The 21,278-nt window shown below is 48.0% G+C and overlaps 1 protein-coding gene across 50 annotated transcripts in view; it reads right to left on the reverse strand.

The window, feature by feature from the left end:
- Positions 1-687: 687 nt before the first annotated feature.
- Positions 688-21,278, reverse strand: part of MAP4K4 (mitogen-activated protein kinase kinase kinase kinase 4) — a 141,599-nt gene continuing 121,008 nt past the window's right edge. For 20 of the 50 annotated variants that reach the window (XM_072951260.1, XM_072951254.1, XM_072951253.1 and 17 more), the window contains 13 exons: positions 21,147-21,244; positions 19,272-19,447; positions 18,800-18,920; positions 17,639-17,830; positions 15,540-15,657; positions 15,078-15,248; positions 13,323-13,466; positions 9,618-9,752; positions 7,236-7,336; positions 5,566-5,739; positions 4,885-5,044; positions 3,925-4,064; positions 688-2,260 (listed from right to left, as the gene is read on the reverse strand). In XM_072951260.1, the coding sequence (XP_072807361.1) occupies positions 2,177-2,260; positions 3,925-4,064; positions 4,885-5,044; positions 5,566-5,739; positions 7,236-7,336; positions 9,618-9,752; positions 13,323-13,466; positions 15,078-15,248; positions 15,540-15,657; positions 17,639-17,830; positions 18,800-18,920; positions 19,272-19,447; positions 21,147-21,244 (1,814 nt within the window). In that variant the 3' untranslated portion in view covers positions 688-2,176. The remainder of the gene's footprint in view (positions 2,261-3,924; positions 4,065-4,884; positions 5,045-5,565; positions 5,740-7,235; positions 7,337-9,617; positions 9,753-13,322; positions 13,467-15,077; positions 15,249-15,539; positions 15,658-17,638; positions 17,831-18,799; positions 18,921-19,271; positions 19,448-21,146; positions 21,245-21,278) is intronic. The other 30 variants (XM_072951285.1, XM_072951255.1, XM_072951270.1 and 27 more) reach the window with 3 other exon arrangements.

Genomic DNA, 21,278 nt, shown 5'->3' on the forward strand with positions numbered 1-21,278 from the left:
CGAGCTTCAAGTCCACGGACAGTTCAGACCTCACCCTTTCCAGTTCTGCCACGTTGGTATCAGAAGTTGAGTATTTTTACAAAGAGTCTGGCCTATCTCAGAAGTCCCTGCCGAGGGTGCAATGAACTCCCCAACCTTCTCTACGTTAAGTACAAATGAGTAGAAAAGAACTAGCTCTTTCTGCTTGGGACATCCGTGCCACTTCCAAAGTTACACAGACAGGAAAACCATTTCCACCGCCTTGTCCTTCCAAAACGGAGGAGGGCTTTCTCAGCGGGCCCGTCCCCCCCCCGGGGGGGGGGGGGGGCCCAGCAACCCGCTGCTGCTTCTGCAGCCGTGAGTGGATGTACTTGGCACTAGTTTCTGTGACTGCAAGGAGAGCCTTTGGCAAAAATGCTGACCCAGGAGGACGAGAAAGATGGGTCAAAATGGGCCGAGAGCACTGGGCCAAGCCACAGCCAACAGGTGCAAGGGACTGTTGCATTTCTGGGGGGGGGCAACCTCCACTTTCATGTTATAGAAGAAAACCTGCCACGGAGGAGGATTATGCCTAGGAAACCCCACACTCTTGTTCGGCAAACAACATTTCCACCGGAACTCACCGCGAGGAAAGGCGGACGGCAGAGCCCGGCTCCTCCACTGAGATGGACGCCCTCAGAGGAAACAGATGGACCAGGAGCCATGAAGCCAATTATTTCCCAAGACATTTATTACAAATGTCATGAACATACTCAAAAAGTAAAACTGGTTTAAAAAACAGAGAGAGAACAAGAGAGCAAGGGAGAGAACGAGGAAAGCCAGGGCTCCGATGTCACACCCAAACACAGGGAGATGCTACCTCACGAATGAGCAGTATTAACTACATTCTTAAAATAGTTTTAGTGCATTGCGTTTTTTAGAAAAGGGGATCTCCCCGCCCCAAGGAAAGGTTCCTGCAACACTGGTGACAGCTTGCGGGGCTGCCCCACGTGACCACCTGTCTGCAAGCCCCGGGCTGGGAACAGTCAGGCCCCCGTGCTGGGGGCCGGGCCGCCCGGCAACCACTGCAGGTGAGCCCGGCGGGAACCGAGCACCTGCTCTCAACTCGGAAAGCAGACGCCCGCCGCAGCACGACAAGCCTGAGGGCTGTTTCCCATCTTCAGGGACAATGTCTCTGGTGCCTACTGAGACCTGGGACGAGATTAACAGTCCAACTTCAATTAGATAGTTTTGGTATTAAGATTAAATTAACGTTTTCCTCCCAAAACGTAAAAACAAAACCACCTCTTACTGCATTAAAAACAATGAGGTAGGCAAAAAAAAAAAAAAGTGGTTGAAAAAATTTTTTCCCTCCCCAAGTGCAGACTGTGGTGAAACTGCTGCTACACTTCTAGGTTTAAACAGAAATTAAACCTTTGACTGAGGCAGTGCTAATACTGTCACACAACAAGGTTCTGGCCATGACACAAATGCACACCCTTTCTTTTTCCTTTTTTTTTTTGTTTTTTTAAAAGAATCATCTGCACGATTTAGGCAAAACTTGGTACACAGAAAAACTCAGTTCTTGGCCAAAAAAAAAATTCCCGAGAAAATGGGACCCTAACCCGCCCACCCCGCCTCCCAAGCCCCACCCACAAAAAAGTCCTCCTAGTAACTGTGTCTTTCACATTTTATAAATAGTAACTTCTTTAACCTGCACCCTCTTCTCTGTCCACATATCGTCACATTACAAAAAAGAAATGTCAATTAAATACATTGTTACTGTTACTATATTAGATCTGCTCGCGGCTTCCGCAGACTGCTCGTCAGAGCACCCTAACACCTCCTGTGCCCCCTGCCAACCTCCCACCGGCATGTTCACGTCTCCACCTGCATCACCCAAGACAGAGTCACCGAGACAAGGAATTCTGGAGCTGAAGGAAAGGCGTTTGCGTTCTGTCTGATGCTCGATCCCAACACTGATAGCACCTAACGGTGAGTCTCAACAGCACCAGCTGCATTGCAGCCTTGATTTATTTTGAAAAGGAAAAGAAGAGAACAGGGAGAAACTGGTAAGAGCGAGTGGGCGGGCGGGAGACCCCCAGGCGGGGTCCGTGCACACGCTGTCCCGGGCAGCCGGGCAGCTCCGAGCTCCAGTTGCAAGGAATTCCAAGTTCTCCATCTCAAAGACTCCGGTGCAGCCCTCCTCGCCCCGCTGCTACCAGCTCAGAAGAGAGGTCCTGCCCAGCGTCATGAAGTAAACCTGGCTGCTGCCCCCGGACCGGACGGAGGCGAAGAACACCTGCGGGGGGAGAGGAGGCGTCAGCAGCCTGGAAGACCTGCCAGCTCCACGAGCCAGAAACGACCCCTCCTACCCCCAAGAGCACCCGGGAGGAGGCCCTCTGGTCTGCAAGGAGCCATCGCCAGGGCCAGTCTGCCTCAGCTGGGCCGGCTAGTCAGCCAGACGCCCTCAAACGCTGCACCTTATGGTGAGAGCGCAAGAGAAAAGGGTCACACTTCTGAAACTGGCTCATCTGGTTCTGCCTCCAATGCTGACACCTTCCGGAAGATGAGCATGTCTGGAAAACTCAGCAGTGGGGAGGGAGGCTTCTCAGCCATCTCACTTTTCTCTTTTAAAAACTTTAGCTAAGATGTATGAGTTATTTCACACGACTGTACAGTCAAAGTCAGATGATTTACTTCTGTGCCTTTTATTAGTAAAGCTTGATGGACATGACATCGTGGACAATAAAAACATTCAAATGCCTCAAATTCAAAGAATATTATAGTTATGGCTCCACTGAACATACTTGGGAAAATATAAGCCAAAAAGCTGGCAAAATCCTGGGTTAGGTCTGAGGTGCTATGGATTTTCAAGGTAAGAGGTCTGGGAGAGATACGTAGGTCAACTGCACTGGCAGATGGGCTACAGGACGGCAGGGGGCTGGGGGCAATGCAGCTTCTGGGCAGGAGGCCCGGCTGCCAGGGTCCAGGGTTTTACCTTAACCTGACAGGTCAGCCTGAGGTCAGGCTGCTAGATGTTGAATATATTAACGTGAAGCAAAAGGTGGAAATCTTCTTAAGAGGGATGCTTCTAAGGCTGCAGTGTGCTGCCCCAGGTGGTCAGATACATTTTTATCCAAGTGACAGAAGAGAGAGAAACTTGGGCTTAGAAAAGACTGGCTCCACCTTCTCAAAACAGACCCAGGGTGTCAGCATCCCAGCCAGCTGTCCACTCCACTCCAGAACTGGCTGTGGGCGGGAGGGAGCAGGTCCCGGGGAGGACAAGGATATGGTCAGGATGGGAAAACGAAGGTGTTAACCGGGGTTTCGATGCCCTCGGGCCCCACCTGCAGAAGCGCTCTTGCTGCTGCACAGAAATGATTTATAATGTTAGGCGTTGATGCCACGCAGACTAGGGAATTGTTTGCTTGCTCAGAAGGCAGACTAACGCATGGAGGATTTGACATACACTTCAGGGGAGAGGAAGCTTTCACCCTGCTACCCAGATCTGCATGAGGGTTCCTTCTGATCACAGAAGAATTACATCCATAAATCGGTAGCTTTAACCTTCTCTACCCCTAAACCAAATGCAGCCCAGATAGGACACCTAATGGGGAAAAAAAATAAAAATAAAAAAACCAAAACAAAACAAACCCCCCCAAAACCCAAGCAAACAAAAAAAGAAACCCCACCAAAATACAAACCAAAAAACCCCAAAAAAAAAACTCCCCAAGCAAAAACTCAACATAGGATGGCTTCTGCAGAGTTAAACATCTCCATCCCCTCACGGCAAAAACAAAATAAAATATATCCCAACCTCCATAAACAGGTCTAAACTGATCACTACTAAAAAGTTCCTTGATCAGTTTATTCTAATCTTATCAAAACCCCAAGGAAAGGCTTCACCACACTCCATGGGAAGTAAACCAGCCACCAAAGGCGTGTGTGTAAGGAGGGCGTTACCTTGTCATTGCGCTCACACAAGAACTTCAGCCTCTGAGCCCTTTTATGCATGAACACGCCGTCCAAGTGGCCAGTTTCCACAGACCGGATCTCTATGGCCTTTTCTCCCCAGCCCATTGTCTGGTTGGATCGAATGTATGCTTTTTGAGAGGGGAAAACACATATTGAGAAAGCCAAGGAAACAGCCGTGGACAAGCTGCTTACATCACACACACACTCACGCTCACGCACACACATTCTGTCACACACATACACACACACTCACTCCCCCACCCCCTCCCCCACATGGCTAGCATGTGGGGACTTCTGCTTTTCAGGAGCTCTGCCTGTGTGGCCTGGTGGTCCCCCCTGGGGGTGTGTTCTGAATCGAGTCTGTGAGGCCCCCTGAGGCATTTTATCCTGAGCAGCACCTCCCACCTACAGTTCAGCTCGAGAGTTCTCATCACACCAGTCACGAGGAGGCAGGGATCTCAGGAAAGGCAGGTGGACAGAGCCAGTGACATGACCGCGATAAACCAGACTGGTCTGGGGACGTAAACTCGGAGCCAGGAGAGCTCTGGACGTCAGCCTCCACTCCCGAGGGGATGGGAAGGTCAGAAGGCTGTGTCCACCGTGGCTTGGCCGCCAGAGCACAAGACTCACTGGTCTCTCCGCTTCCCTCCCCTCCCACAGCTCAGTCATCCACTGCCTCTGTCCCACTTTCCCAGGATGGCTCTAAAGGGTTCAATGAAGGATTGAGTATGACAGAGTTTTTAAAAATAATCACTTAGATTGTGTTCTAGCATAAGACCACCACATGTCTCATGGTCTACAATCTAACCTTCCACCATCTACTGCCAACTGCTCTGTTAACTGGCCCAAAGGTCTGAACAACACATAAAATCAGCATCAAAAATATATGCATTTTCAGGGAAGGCTCCACTTTTACAGACGCTGCCTTCTCCCCCGAGGGCGACGTACCCACGGACGTGGGCATCTCGCCCCACTGCAGGACCACGTCCTTGGTGATCCTCCCATAGGTGTTCACGTACACCCCCTCGTCCTCGTAGCACACCAGGAGCTCCATGCCGTCCGTGTTGGGGAGGATGATGATCGCGTGGGGTTTGATGCTGCACTGGATCTGGAGGAGGGGACAGAGCACAGAGGAGCATGTTTGTGGCTGTTTCTGTCCCGGCAGGAGTGCTCAATATGACTGCCCCAGGGAAGGCGCAGGTCACAGTCCTGGGGACAGTACAGCCACAGGGTACCATTTTGGAAAAGCCATGCGATGCATATACAGCTTTTACAGGTCATATACTCTGCTCGTCCACGTTTTCTGAGGCCCCTGGAACGCTTCTGGATTGTGGACTCCATTTAAGGAACTATGTTCCTCAAACCGCTCCCAACCCCTAGATGTCCTGACCTGCCAGCAGCTGCCCCCAGCCAACCCATGTTAGTCAAGCCGGGCTCAGATGTCCGCAGGAGGCCTTCAGAGCAGGAGAGCGGCTCTCCACGCGTCTCCGAGCACAGAGCGGGTGGACGTGGCACGGCACCTACATACTCACCCCCACACCACAGGGTAAGCAAGGAGTCCCTGCTCGTGTTAGTTCACTAAGCAGAGTAAAGGGAAAAGTCAAAACAAAATGAAGCCAGTCAACCAACCATAGAGTGTGGGTTCTTTCTTACGTGTGTTGGTAGATAAATGTCATAGACCGAGCCCGAGTCCACATCCACAGCATGGAACCCTGCACAGGACCCGTAGATCACTTTCAGCCTCTGGCCTTCCTCCACAGTGAGATCCACCAGCAATGGCTTATGCACCAGCTCTCCGAACGACTACAGAGGAAGTGAGAGGGCAGCGGTGAGAGGCGCAGGGTGCACGCCGAGGGCTCAAGGCACCCAGTCGCTCACTGTGGACCCAAGCCGGCCAACGGCCATAAGCAGATTTACTCTATGACCTAAGTCTTTTATTCGTTTTTGTCTGTTAGCCAGCATCTGGAAGGTACTTTTTCCCAGTACATGTCCCCAGTCCCCACTGAGCCCAAGAACTCTGCTCTGTCCTTTACTGCTCTGCTGTTTGTCCCGGTGAGGAAGACATCTAATGGGAAACAATCAGGACTTCCTACCATACGCTACCCAACTAATCTAACGCGGGCAACGGAGAGAGGGGCTGATGCAGGAGACGCACATGGAGAACCGTGCTGGTGTGGCTGTCACAGTCACACTGAGCCCCTCACACCCCCCACTTCAATTTCCCCACAGGAGTGAAAGTGGTGACGAGACGCTATGATGTGCTGGACGGCCTGCAACACACTGGGCGGCCTCAGCTCTTCACTCACGTCAGCATCTGCAGCTCGTAAGGCAGGTCTGAATAAAGGAGCTATAAAGGCGGCTAGCGCAGTGCCTGGTGCATCAGGGCTGTTCAGACCGGGTCTCAGAATAGAACCGTTAACTTTACAATCAGTCACTTCTGGCCAATAACACGTGGCTTTACTTTTTAAGCAAATATGATAACCTTGTTTATCCTGCTTAACTGGGGACTCAAGCAATAAGCAATCTAAATACGCCGATTTTCCAAACAATTGAAGCCTACTCTTAATAAAATATGTTAAAACTATTTTTGAAAATAAGTAAATAGAATCATTTTGGATAACGAAGTCTTAACGTCTTGCCCTCTGCACTCAAACAGTCCTGGGGGCAGTGCTCAAGATTTTGTGTCCAATACCAGAAACGATGTTATTAAGTGATTTATAATATCTGATGTCACAGTCATATCATTTTTAATCAATTTTATAAATTTGCATCTAGTGCAAATGCTAGAATTATACAAAAGAAATATTAAAAGCAATCACATAAAATAATACCTAGTATTTTTCTTCAAACAAAAATGGTAATTTACATATTTTTAATAGTTTTCCTATTTGATGTAATGTATACTCTTTGGGCCATGAAGAATTTCTGTCATTTTATTTTTACTTAATACTGCATTGAATAGAGAGAGAGAGAGAGACACCTTAAAGCTGCCTATTGTTGGATAACTATCAAAAACCTCGGGTAGAAGGCCACGGTCTGCTTTCTAAACAGAGGTAGTGCTACTCTGTCTCCTGTTACCACGCTGGTGCACGGAGCAAGGTATCTGCTCCCCTGCTCACACCCCAAGACCCCGAAAGCAGACGGGTCGACTTACTCCATTAGAAGTGGTCTCTCTCGTGATGAAGTGATACACTAATAAATGATCAGTTTTAACCGTTCAGGGTTTTTAAACTTCTTCCCAGCCCTCGGGCACCGTGTGCGTGGCTGACGCTACTTTTCAGAGCATGTGATGGCGTTACCTTAAAGGCCATAAATTTGTGGTATGGCTTGGGTGCCCACGCATACACTTCCACAGAACTCTTCAGAGCAATTACCAGAAACTTGATTCTTTCGTATTTTACTGAAATAAAAATTAAGAGAAGCACGGGTCAGTATCAACGTGGAACCACAAATTCCTTTTGCTGTCTCCTGCGAACGTTATAAATACACCTTCTGTTGAGTCATCCAAACTGACACGAGAGGAACGGCAGGAGAGACCAAGCCTAAGAGCCCCCCCTTCCGGTTCGGTAACTAACGCACAGCTCGGGCCGCTCCCACCTGCCTGGACGCCACGCTGGGCTCGGCACCAGTGCTCTGTCACTGCCAACGAGCACTTCCACTCCTGCTCCCGGTCTCCTTGGACTGAAAGCATTTAATAACAAGGAAGGACGGCTCCGGGCACCCCACCCTGCAAGCTCAAGGGCTCAGTGTTACTTCAAAAGGTGACGATGCGGTCAGTCAGCCAAGAGCTTTGCTCCTCAGGCACAGGAAGGTTGAATCTCCCGTGTGGCTTCTCCTGAGTCCTCCGTGGGGCTTACAGACGGAGAACACGGAAGGCTATAACAAAATACTCATCAGCCGAGTATGGATTCTGCGCACAAGACCAATTACTCTTCAAACCACCTCCTGACCAAGACAGAGTAGTGGTTGCTGGGGCTCCACCTAACGCTCTGTACCAGGGAGCAGCAGTGAGGACAATCTCTCTTAACTTTCTATGTAGATGAAAAGGCCCCCTCCACCCGGCTGTGTCAGCTCTCTGACAGGTGGCAACTCTGCTTAAAACCAAGGCCTCCGCCGGGCCTGGCCACACCTGACTCACCGACTATCAGACCATTGGCTTCTTCACACGCTCCCTAAATCACAGCGTGGCTTGATTCTCCCTTCAACCAAGAGACATGGCTGCTGACTTGGTACCTCTCCTTGTTAAACTTCATATATTGTCACTACTCAAGTCAATCCCATGAATGCTACGACATAAAAAATTATGAGAGATCGTCTAAACCAGTGCTGATAGAATTTTCTGTGATCATGGGAAGGTTTTATATCAACCCTATTAATATGACAGCCTCTAGCTGCACAGCATTACTGGGCACCTGGAATGTACCAGTGCCACTGAGGAGCTAAATTTTAGTTTATCTCCTGTTAATTAATTTGAATATAAATTTAAATAGCAGCCCTCCCCATTCTTGATGGCAACCACACTGCACAGCACAGGACTTGATAAACTGAATACAGTTTCCTAAAAGTATGACGAGAACAAATGAAGGCCTATGAGTCATTCTGTAGGAATGACCGGCCTGAGTGAGGCAGACGTGCTGTCCCGGGGAAAACCCCGGTTGAGTCTAACACAGCTGCCCCAAACTTCCCGGTAGGATAATCGTCTCACGGACACTTCAGCTGTTATGAGCCACCTCATTACTCTGAGTCTTAGGTGATTTTAGTTACATCTTAACAAATAAATTGATAATTCACATAAACACAATACAGAAGCCCCTAATCCCAAATCTAGACCGAGCATGACAGCACCACTCGGAACCGGCCCGATGGAGGTGAGGCACCTGCGCGCCATCACTAACTACACGACAGGAAGACACCGCCGGGGGCGGTCCCAGCCCTGGAGGCGGAGGGGCTGACCACGGCACCCACTCTCACAGACAGAACAAGAAAACGCACAGCAGAAGCCGACATCCCAGACACCCCTCCTGTCCCTCAGTCTCAGGCGCAGAGAGACCACCTGCCCGTCTTCTCGGCCTCCCACATCAAATTCAACTAGAATACGTCATCTCAGCCATAAAACTTTAATTTGGCTAAGCTCCATTGTTTCCCCTTTATTTCCAATGTTAGTACCAGTATTTTTATTTTTCTCCCCAACACAGAAAAACTTATTTTGGTTTTTGTTCTTGTGAGATCTCATTTGATGAGAACGAAACGCCGGCCAGCCAGCGAGGTGCACTTACTAGTGGTGAGCACAGCTCCGCTCGTGCACCGGACTCACAGCAAGGCCCGGCTCCTCGGGCCAACGCTCACTCGTCCATCAGTGGCTGCCGGGACCCACAGCCCACTAAGGGAGAGCAAGCCTGGGTACAGAGGAGGACTCCAGGCCGGCTGGCTTTCCTGAAAGAGGTCCCCTGGAACCACATCTCACCAGGTGGGCTGAGCAGGGAGCCTGGCCGAGGACGGCAGGTGTGGACTGTGTTACGATCAAAGGTGCATTTTAAGTCCCACCGAGACACGGGATTAGGAGGGGGCCTCTGAAATGAGCCACACGTATTAGGAACAAGTTTATGACTAAAACACATTTTAAATGGGCGATTAATTAAATCCTGGAAAAACAAAACCCTTACGATCGTCTTGGAACTTACCAACTTTATAGTGCACACATCCTTCCAAATCCCCCACGGTTGTCCAGCCCTGCTTCTTCTCGACTTCCGGGTCGTTGTGAAGTATTTTATTTCTTAACCAGGACAAATAGTAGACACGCAACTTATCCTTTTTGCCTAGCAAAACAAACATAAGTGCTTTACGGCACGTTCAAAAGTAGGTGTCATCACTCACAAAAACAGTAACTGAAAGAAATGTCAATAAACAGTAAATGTGCCCCAAGGGAACCGTTCTGACCAGTTTCATCACAAGCTCAATTCGAGCTGTTCAGGAGGACTTTGGAAACCTGCAGAACTGTCACCGGTACAGGCCTGAGTTAGAAGGAAAGGTTTCAAAAGAGTAAGCAGCTCACACTTGTGCAGACGGACAATAATAAACCACAGGGTAACACAGACACCGCACAGCAAGGCAACCAGCAGAACTTATTAAGATGCTTTTGTATGTATTATGTCATCTGATTCTCAAAAAACCCTCTAGAGTAACTTATTTCCCATATGACAGCACAAGAGGGTTACACAAATCAACCAACGCAGGGACCTAGATCCAGCAAAAAGCAAGCCGTGAGCTGGAGACGGGCAGGACTTCCAGACAATTCATACAATTTCAGATATACATCAAGGTGTTAACATTATCAGTGTCTAGAATTAAACAGAGTGGTAATACTGAAAGTAGGGAAGTGTGCAGTGACTAGAAACTTCAGAAACTAATGTAAACTGTCAGGACCACCTTGAAAAGCCTGACATTTTGTCTATTAAAGCAGGATGTACGTACACCCTACTTAAGATCCAGCAATTTCTGCCCCATATGTAAACGTCTATGAGCAACAACAGCAAAATGATGTTGAGCAAAAGAAGTGCCCGTCAGCAAGCTGAAGGAGAAAAATCATATGATCATAGCAATAGATGCAAAAAAAGAACCTGACAACGCCCAACACACACTGCATGATAAAAACTCTCAGCAAATAGGAACAGAGAAGAACTGGCTCAATTTGATCAAAACAAAAATCTACAAAAGAACTTACAGCCAGCATCATACCTAATGGCGAGAAAACAGACACTTTCCCCCTGAGACTGGAGACAAGGGACAAATGTTCCCTGCCCCCACTCCTACTAAACGTCACACTGGATGTCCCAGCTAATGCAATAAGGAAAGGAAATAAAAGGTATGCAGATTGCAAAGGAAGAAATAAAACTATCTTTGTTTGGAGAAGACATAATTGTCTAGGTAGAAGATGCCACAAAGAATTGGCAAAAAAAAAAAAAAATTCCTGGAACTAGTAAGGGATTATAGCAAGGCTGCAAGACACAGGTTGACATACAAAAGTCCATCGCTTTTCTACATACTTGCAAAAAGCAACTGGGGATTTGAAATTAAAAATGAAGCACCATCCACAGCAGCACTAAAAAAATTAAAATGGTGTAATTATTAACAAAATAGGCCTATACAAAATCTCTATGAGGGAAACTACAAAACTCTGAACAAAGAAATCAAAGGAGATCTAAGTAGACATTCAATGGTCACGGGTAAGACTTGACGCTGTGAAGAAGGCAGTTCTGGCCAACATGACAGATTCAATGCAATCCCAACCAAAACCCTAGCAAGTTACTTTGTGCCCACCGAAAAACTCATTCTCAAATTTATGTGGAATGGCAAAAGAGCCAGAAGGGCCAACACAGTATTAAAAAAGAACAAATTTGGAGGACTGATGCCATCCAACTTCAAGATTTGCTATAAAGTAATCAAGATAGTGTGATATCAGCAAAAGAACTGACAGATGTGTCAATGTAACAAAACAGAGAATCCAGAAACAGACCCACACAAATGTAACAAACTAGTCTTTGACAAAAAAAAAAAAAAAGGTAATTCAAAGGAGAAAGGATAGCCTTTTCAACAAACATTGCTAGAACTGGAGATCCACATGCAAAAGAAAATGAATTTATGAAGACTTTGAAACTTTCACAAAAAAAACAACTCAAAATGCATTAAAGACCTAAAGATGAAATGCAAAGCTATAAAGCCTCTAACACAGGAGAAAATCTACATACAATCTCCTTGGATTTGGCAATGATTTTTTAGACAACACCAAAAGCACGACCCATGAGAGAAAATTGGTAAGTCTGACGTCATTAAAATTAAACACATCTATTCTGCAAAAGCCACTGCAAATTTATTTTTCGTCTGATTTTAAAACCCATTTTTCATCTAACTACTATATATAAAAATTGATTAAAAAATTTCTACTGTATAGCACAGAGAACTGTATTCGGTATCTTATAATAACCTTCAATGAAAAAGAATCTAAAAACAAATGTATGTGTGTGTGTACAATTGGGACATTGTATCGTACACCAGAAACTGACACATTGTAACTGACTATATGTCAAAAAAATTTTTAAATGATCAATTAAAAAAAACTACTTTTCATCAACACTCAAGTTTTAAATGGTTGTCTTCTTATTTAAGTATGAGACAGATGGTGAAATTTTTGCATTTCAACAAACATCTACTTAAACCCAAAGCCTATTAGAAGACTAAAATAACTGCAAAAAATTTGTTACATATAAATAAATATGCAAGTTTGCGTTAGCAGATAATTAAATCAAACCACTGCTGGTTAGTGTAAGACAAGCCTTACAATTCTGCACACTCTCTGACCCCAGCAATAATACAGATAGATTATTAGCAAAGTATGGTCTATGCAATACGGATACGTATGCCCAATGGTTAAGTGAGCTACAAAGATACTAGTGAAAAATGTTTCCATGAGAGGGGGAAAAAAAAAAAGAATAAATGCAAAGACTTTCAACATAAGATGAGTACATTTTAGTATACCTATGCAGAGAAACATCCTGCAGCCACGCAGAATGGGTCTCAGGAAGGAATGTTAGTGACATGGGGACAACAGCCTACAAGGCTGGACAAACAAGAATGGACGAGACACACATAACCCCAGGACGGGGTGTCACCAGGGTGAGCAGACCCCAAGTGTATGCACAACAGTGACCCTAATGTCTGTTTCACAATCTTGTCAGCACACAGGGGCCCACTACTATCTCATTATCATTCTCTGCAGGTTCTCTGAAATATTGCATAACCATTTTTGTGCAGATTTCCCCCCTAAGTGTGTACTTTGAGTGTGCATATGCTGCAAAGATTAGAAGTTACAAGCTGAAGTTAATAGGTATTATTTTTGGGCGATTTTACTATTTATTTCTCCCATTTGCTTTTTTGCAATAGTTGCTTACTTTCTATAATGAACATATATTACAGAAATTATACTAAAAAAAAGTTCTTTCTGAAAAGAGAGAGTAAGTGTTGAATGACATCAAAAAAAAAAAAAAAAGAGGTCTAACAGGATCCTTTTACCATCAATGGCAAAGAATACTTCTTTTGCATGAAAGAGTCCTGTGGAAGTGGACGGACATCCAGACGTTGAACCCCACAGGCCGCTGAGGGCGGGAAGTGGGGGGCAGGGGCAACGGGGAGTGGGAAGTGCGGGCTTCCGAGCTAGCTCAGCGGAGCTCCGGTCAAGTGTGGAGATGCGGCCCGTCCCGTTACTGTAAAATCACGCCACAGCGCGGTCTCATTTAGCTGTTACTTCACAAACTGAACTCACTCAAGTTCCGTGTGGGGAAGGACTCCGTTTTTAAGCAGTGCCACAAGCCTGCTTTCCCAAACACACTCACCAGATATTGTCACCAAGACATTCAAGCCTTCCAGGACGTCCATCTGTTGAAATCGTCTTCTGTTGATCAGAGGATACACCTTCCCTTGGCCACTTCTGTCCAGCAGCATCAGGCCACTCTCTGTACCCACCAACAAATTCACTCCTATTTCAAGGACACAGAAAAGCCACAATTTGATGCTGTGCTTGGCAAACAGGCTGGTTATGTGGAAAGGGTATCATGACCTATCGAAATGAGACATCCTTGTGAACCTGCCCCACCTGCTCTTTCACCAAAGCACAGGGGCTATCCACCCAGAGTTACTCTAACAAGACAGTTTTAGATGTGAACATACTATGTCATTCTGTACAGCTTCAGAAAATATGATGGAAGCCTCTGGAATATGGGGGAAAAGGTAAAAACCTGAGTATTTATTACCCATCTGTAGTGAGCTTTAACATAAAAGTATACGTAACTCCCAAAACACGGACAGCCTGAGGAAAACTGTTAATAAACCACGTGGCTTCTTCCATTGCTTGTAGCTGAGATCTTAGAATGCACCACCTAGACGAGCCTGCCCGAAGAACATTTCACTGCGATGTCCACTGTTAGGCAAGGGCCACAGGTGGCTACTGAGCATGTAAAACATCGCCAGTGCAGCTGGGCATCTGAAATTTCTACTTCAGTTCACTGAAATGTGAACAGCCCCGTGAGGCCAGCGGCAACCTTGACAGCCAGTGCGGCTACAGACGACACTGACGTTTTGCTGACCAGGTCGTGCAGCGCCTTTGAATCAGTGCTCGTGGGACCTTCCACTTTAGGTCTTCCAGCAAGCCAATATATTTTCACAAAAAAAAGCAGCTCTTTTTAACAGCAACATGCACATCAGGTAACAACTTCATTCTATGAAAAAAGCTGTCCAACTTAAAAATCGGCTGTTATCAAAAAAAATGCTTAAGCAACGCTCCATTCATTTTCATACAATTTTACTTTTGAAGTTGGCCTGTAACTAACTCCCTATCAACGTAGGATTTATTTGGACATTATTTTAGTGTTTCCCCCCAACATACGTAGGTCAGGTCCTTCTAAATAGCTTAGAACAGAGAGCACAGAACACTGACAGAGGTGCAGCTGAAGGGCCCGCCCGAAGCAGCAGTTTGTGTAGCACGTCGGTATTTTTCGGGTCACTCTTCAACACTGAGAAGCTGGAAAGCCTGTATCAACTATCCACCATGTAATAACTACCCGAAATATGAGCCCCGCAGAATCTGTCTGTGGTTTCCAAAAATAAACAGCATTCAAACGTCAATCAAGATTTTCCAGGAAGAATGAGTAAAGATTCAGAGGAGCTGGAGAACCCTCTTCATACACACAGAAATTGCCAGTGTTTTGGCTTACATCTCGCTCACGTCTTACCCTCTAATTCTCATTATATATTTCTAAAAACTGCGTAATTCTGTGAAGGAAAGCAATTCCACAAATCTCCTCATTCTCCCTGTGAACGTGGACCAAATCAAAGGCCTTCCTCCTCCTTTCGCACTTCCTCTGCGCATGCAGGGGTGGCGACGAGGCATTCTCTCCAATGCCTAACGGCTGAAGCAAGGGCGGGCCGGGTGCGTGCCTGCCTGACGCCACGGGGGGCGGGGCAGGGGGCCTTCCAGCGCACCCGCAGCAACGCTTCCCCACCCCCCGACTGTCCAGAACGGTACATCTCTAGAGGCCAGTCCACCCTTTAGAACAACAACAGAAGGGTCAGGGCAGCAGGAAGGTACCTACCCCACAGGGCAGCACAGAGAATCTCGGAGTTAAATCTCTTCTTGTACTTGCGGATCTCCGGGGTGTCGCTCTGTGGCCTAGTGTTGGTGGGGTTCACATTGACCACTGAGCCCTTCCGGGTAGGATCTTGCCTTATGGCCTCTGGTCTCATTCCATCACAGGAAAATCCCACTGAAACACACCACACCTGGAATGACGCTCTGTCCACGCGGGCAGCGGGCAGCTCCCTCCCCTACCACGCCTAAGTAAATATTCACATCATAACCAACTGCCAAGGAAAAGAGATTTGTAAGAAATGCACATGGAAAAAGGAAATCGACTGTGCAGGTCACTGCAGAGGAGGCAATGTAAGCGGGATGGGAGTCTGGTCCTGAGTCTGCACCCGCGGACCACCACCGTGTGCGCCTAAGCCACTGGCAAGTGGTGCGCAGTGCCCCAGCTGCGTGTGGCAACCATACTTACCCACAGAGGTCACTGTAGTCCCACTCGATGGAGAAATCTGTAGTAATCTGGGGTCTATAAAAGGTGTAAAGGAGGAGGAAGATTTGTGTTTCTGGAGTGTGCTACTAGCGGACTGAGTCTGCAATGTAAATTTCAGTTGTATTAATACAATGACAGCAAAAGGACGAACACAAAACCACCCACTTCTGCACCGCTCTGCTTCCCGGTACAGAGCCCCACCCCGCAACCCCCCGCAACGCTCTGCAGGTGCCTCTGCGTGTGCACGTCACACCCCCAACACAGGCCATTTAACCGGGACCACAGAGAGCGCCACCCCTCCTTTCAGAAATACTGCTGCTCTCAGACGGAATGCGCATGCCACCACCCAAATCTCTACTCCACGCTCCTCAGCTGTTTAGTAAATATTTATAATGAAAACTGCTAAAGGAGGTTTGAAATGTCTTGACCTCAATTCACCAATTTCTGAGTTTACTCTCCTGCCCTCTAAAAGTCCAATTAATCTATGTTGGAATACTGGCAAATCTGAATTTTATATAGTTTAATTTTAAAGTGAGCCCCCTGACAGAAAGCTACAGAAGCTTTGGCCACTGTCGCTTCGGGTGCGTCACCATTAAATCCATAGCAAACGGGCTCAGTGGTGACAAGTGCAGATACAAAGTAAGGCTAATCCTTTTGCTCTTCTAGGAACAGGAGTATTTTGGTTAATAATGTAACTTAAGACCCACCCCCCCAAAAAAAACCCCCACAAAGAAAGTGAAACAAATTGTTAAGTGGAAATGTAATGACAATTAAAAACAAAACAAACAGGAAAATAAACTTGCCAGTTTAGTGAGTTAGAGGTTATTGTAAATACTGTACATCAGAGCAAAACGGAGCCAAGTGTAAACATGAGGAAGGTGAGTGTGGGTGGGACCTGTCACTGGAGGAGAAAGCACACACCTGACCAGGTGCTTCTGTCCTGGACCGTGTCACCCTCCGGGGCAGCCTCCCCCCACCCCTCCGAGCTCCCTCCTCCTAGTCCACCCGGGAGCAGGCTTCCTACCCGGGCCCGCAGCCTGAGGCCCCTCCAGCCAACAGAGGCCAACCTGATGCCTGAGCCTGCCCTGGACGCAGGTGATTCGCGCCTGCTCCTCGCAGGAAGAGGATTATTCTGATTCTTTCTAACGAGGGAGCCAGAACAGGAGCTGGTGGGCAGGCAGCAGCTCAGCGTCTACGCTGACGGGCGGAAGAGGCATGCCCCTGGTAGCCGACCCCCTCCAACCGTTAGACAAATGCATTTAAACCAAATCTCCCAGGAAATCAGATCACTTGTTTAATTAAGGACAGGGTGCTCACAGTGGACTGTCACTGCACTTGGGGCAAAACCCTGTCCCCCCAACCAGCACCCAGACTGAGACCAGAGCCAAGCCTTCAAACATATACACGGATTTCCCACGCAAAATCTGGAATTAAAAGCATGCCCAGACCTTTGTCCTTCTTGTTTAACAACCTAATTTCCTAGGTTTCCCCAAAAAGCAATTGGCCTCTTAAACTGAGTGATTATCTATTTCAAGGAGAGACGTCCTTTTAACAAGGTTGGCAAAAACAAGTAAGAGTAACCAACCAGGAAGCCCCCCAACCCCCAGCAAAAACCAAAACCCCCACACAGTCCTTTCTGAAGGAGGTGCCTGTCTGTCCAGATAAGGCCACGTCTGCTTAAGCACATTTTTCTCTGTTTTATATATTGGATAAACAGAATGTAAAAGGGCAGATTCTGCAGATGACCACCAGAACTTCATGCCAAATACATACTGGATCTGAGAACACAGCAACCGTTTCATTTAGACTTTTTGAAAAATAAACTGAGTAAGGAAAGCCATGCAACTACACTTATCTAGAGAAAAGTAAACAGTGAACTGGCAAGTTTGGAGGGAAGCTGATCCAGGGTTAGGGTCCTGTATGCAGATCTGAAACATGTTACTTGGGGGTGGGGGGAGGGGGGTGACAGAAGAAGGCGGGCGGGTGGGGGAGGTGAGGGCGTGGGGAGGTCTCTGCAAACTAGCTACCAGGCCGTGCTGGTCCTACCCTGGGAGAGCAGCCAGCTGTGGTGCGAGACATACCTCATTAGTAGTGAGCTTGTCCTGGGGTGTCTGTGGGGACATGGTGGGTGTCGGCTGGCTGGAGGATGGGGAGGAGGAGGTGGAGGAAGTGGAGGAGGAATGGCTTTGCTGTAAGAGATCTGGCAAGAGGTGAATGCGACCGGCAAAGCCATTGCTCTCATGATGGCTGGCGCGCTTTTGGTCAACTGTACTCTGCAGAGAAAACAGGCACACTGGGCTCGCTCAGGCACTGCCGACCCTGCCTACCGCCCTGCTGACACCTGACCCTTCACGGTGCTGTGTGACTCCTCAACTCTGTTACGTCACCAAGGAAAAGCCTGGAGGAAATCGGCCAGAGTGACTGCCGCCTCCCCGCCAGGTGCCTAAGCTCAGCCAGCAGCACTGAGTACCTCCCCTGGCAGCCGTCGCGCTCAAGGCACTGGCTGTCGGGTCTGGATCGTGTGCCACACTAGCGGCTCCTATCAAAACGCTGGTGGGCTTTCCCCCCCCGCTTTTCTTCTTAAATCTTTCTGTCTAAAGCTCTAGAAAGTACCCTGTCTCTTCTTTGAATCCTGGTCTTTTCCAGACCAGGTCCTTCCCGCTCTCTATCAGAAGGCAAGGCCACAGCATGAAAGACACTCAGGGTAAAGTCCAAAGGACTAGACAGGTGCCCTGTTCTACATGAATGAGAAGCGAATCACTTTTCTTCCATCTAAGCTAAGAAATGAACAGACAGTTTAAAACTTGGTAACTCAAACTGAGCACATCTGGGTGGGACACATATAATATTCAACAAGGGGGAGACTGACATTTGAGCACAGAAGAGGGACCTCCCCACCCTTTGGCTCCAGGAGGCCCCTGCCTGACTCTCAGAGCCGGGAGCTGCGTGCGGAGCCGCTGGCTGCCCCGCCCAGGCCGGGCTCTCCCTCCGTGCTTCCCTGCACTAGGACACAGCTGCAGGCTCAGCGCCGTGCGGGCCATGCAGAGGAGCAGGATGGGCACACTGCCGGCTGCCTCCGGGACATGCAGCACACCTGCCTCCCTCGCCCCGGACACGCTGCCCTCGGGTCTGGTTAACATGACAACAGATGACGATGTAGGAACAGCGTGAGTGAGTGAATGAGCAGTGGGTTAATGACTACAGGAGAAGCTCAGCCTCTGACAGCGAGGACACTCGGGTACCTGGCGGACGATCAGGGTGCCCTCCTTGGACGGGGTCATGGCTGGTTCGCTTTCCACGTCGTCGTGGACAATCATGGTTTTCACGGACTCCGTTTCCCCGTTGCTCAAATTCAGAGATGACCTATCGAGACAAAGTCCGGAAGTGAAGGCCATAACCGAGTTGAGGATACACCGTTTAGATTGTTCACCTTCTCAGAGTCCTAAGACGAGATCAGGCTGCAGATATAAACCTTCCTCGAGGTAACTGAGTTGCAATTTCCCTTTTATCACGAAGAAATGAAAAGACACACAGTGGGTGGTGGACAGAGGCACAGACACGCACACCAGGGCAGAGCAGGGGACATAAGGCCATCTCCTGGCTCCATGGAACATTAGGTGTTCACAGGTCCTGGGAGAGGCTTGGAAAACCCCGCTTCCACGTGGAAAGAGGGCTGAGGGGGACACGCATCCTCGCAAACACAGCAGGACTGACGCTGCTCGGGGGTCCTCCGGTCCGGAGCCCGGCTCCTCCACGCCCTCCTGCTCCACGTCGTCGTCCTCCTCATCCGTCGTCCCCGACTCCTCGCTGGAGGAGGAGTAGTCTGTCACCTTGTGTGGTGGCCGCACGTCTTCCACTGCCCGCAGCTCTTTGGCCAGTGCTGTCAGATCCTAGCGAGGGGGACAGACAGAGCCAGGTGAGGGAGGCAGGAGAGCAGACGGCACGGGTTAAGAGGTGCTCCCGCTCAACTGCGGATGGGGCGGCTGCGCTGGGTTTGGGAGACCATCCTGCACAGTGTTTACTGGGGTCGTGTGAAAGGGAGCTCTTCAAGCTTTGGACAGAAAAAGACCCCTAAAAGTCACAAGATGAACAGAAACTAGAAAACATTTTAAAAAGTTAAAGATGGTGCACGTAGTTCAAACTTACAGCCGATAAAAAAAAAAAAAAAGAAAAACATCCACTTATGAGCTGATAGCATTTTTTTTTTCCAATTATAAGGTGAGGTTCGAGATCAACGAATGTGTGCAGAGGCTTGTAGTTTGTTATAGACACCGGCCCCTGTGACAAAGTTTTTTTTAAAGGAGGCTTTCCAGAAATCAAGATTCTAGTTCAACAGGGGTGATTTAAAGTATTTGTTTTTATTTTTAACTGCAACTTTTATTTTTAAGAATCTCCAAGTAAACTTAATTTAAATTCCTTTACAACGTTAAGAGTGAAGTCACGCTGTATTCGGCTCTCAGCAGCTTCACTGACCGTCCATACCCCGCCACCCTCGTGAGCCAGGCCCTTGGTGTGGGGACCGAGGAAGGTCAGCGCGTGCGGCTGCGGGCAGGCGGCTCCCCCGTGAACACGCACGTCGGCCGGAGGAGCCCCAGAGTGAAACCCATCATCTTCCCTGTTCTTCTGTACTGAGATCTTTTAAGACTCAATTATTCAACTATAACTTCCAAGCGTGACTGCTATCTACATTCTACATTTTCATACAGCAACCAAAGTGTCTATCTTTCCACTCAAAAATTTTCAAAGTAAAGAGTTGAGAACAAGCTTTTCTCTGTGCCTGAGCCTCCGAGGTAATGGTGATGGAGGACAGGCCTGGAGGCCTGCCAACAGCCTCACGAGTACAGCAGTAGCTTTTTAAAAAGTGGTTTTAAAAGGCTACATTTCATAATAAAAAACGCATGCAGCAAATTCTGAGCGTTAAAAAAGATGAAGCGAAAGTCTAGGGTGTTTTACTTCTAGAAAAGAACAAAGCGGCAGCTGAGGAAGCAGGAGGAATGAAGTGGGGCAGGTGCCACGTTTATAAAGTGGCAGTGGAAGCAGAGTTCAGAGATGGGCTTACCACTTCGCCCTGCAGTCACAGCGGGTCCATTGGGCCAGAGAGCCGCCATCGACGGAGACACAGCACAGGAAGCGCGGCAGAGAGAGGGAGGGGGGCACAGAAATCAGTTCAGCGAGAAATCAAACTCCAGCAGGCTTAACCCACAGCGTGCACAGACGGGTCGGCCACGGCAACGAGGGCCAAGAAGCAAGGGAACCGGTCACCTCGGCCGCTCCACGTGCCCCAGGGCAGATGTAAATCACAGGGGAGCTTAAGAAGATGATGTTAAAAAAACTTATCCTAAAAGCCAGTATTTTAAATGCCCAACTCATCAAGAACACATAAAGACTGATGCTAATAAGCAAAGAGACAGAAAAGATTGTCTTTCTTTTGGACTTTTTACACAAATAGAGGGGCTGTGGGTGTGCGTGTGTGAGAGACAACGGCCTACCTTGTAACCCCTCAAATCTGCAAGGCCCCGTTACTAACAGCTTTAAAAGAAAGTTCTTACAAGTTTGAAAGAAGTAAAACTGATTTTGTGCAATTCTTACAGCAGGCTTGAGAGGCCTGAAAACTTCTTTTTTGTCTTCAGGCTTTTTTGCTGCATTTTCAAGGCGCTGAGATGGAGAGCCCTCAGATTTGGATGATGCTGTGAAGTTCAGAGACAAGAGGCAAACACGTCA

Source organism: Vicugna pacos, chromosome 28 (assembly GCF_048564905.1).
Source record: "Vicugna pacos chromosome 28, VicPac4, whole genome shotgun sequence".
In the NCBI taxonomy this organism is placed as follows: Eukaryota; Metazoa; Chordata; class Mammalia; order Artiodactyla; family Camelidae; genus Vicugna; species Vicugna pacos.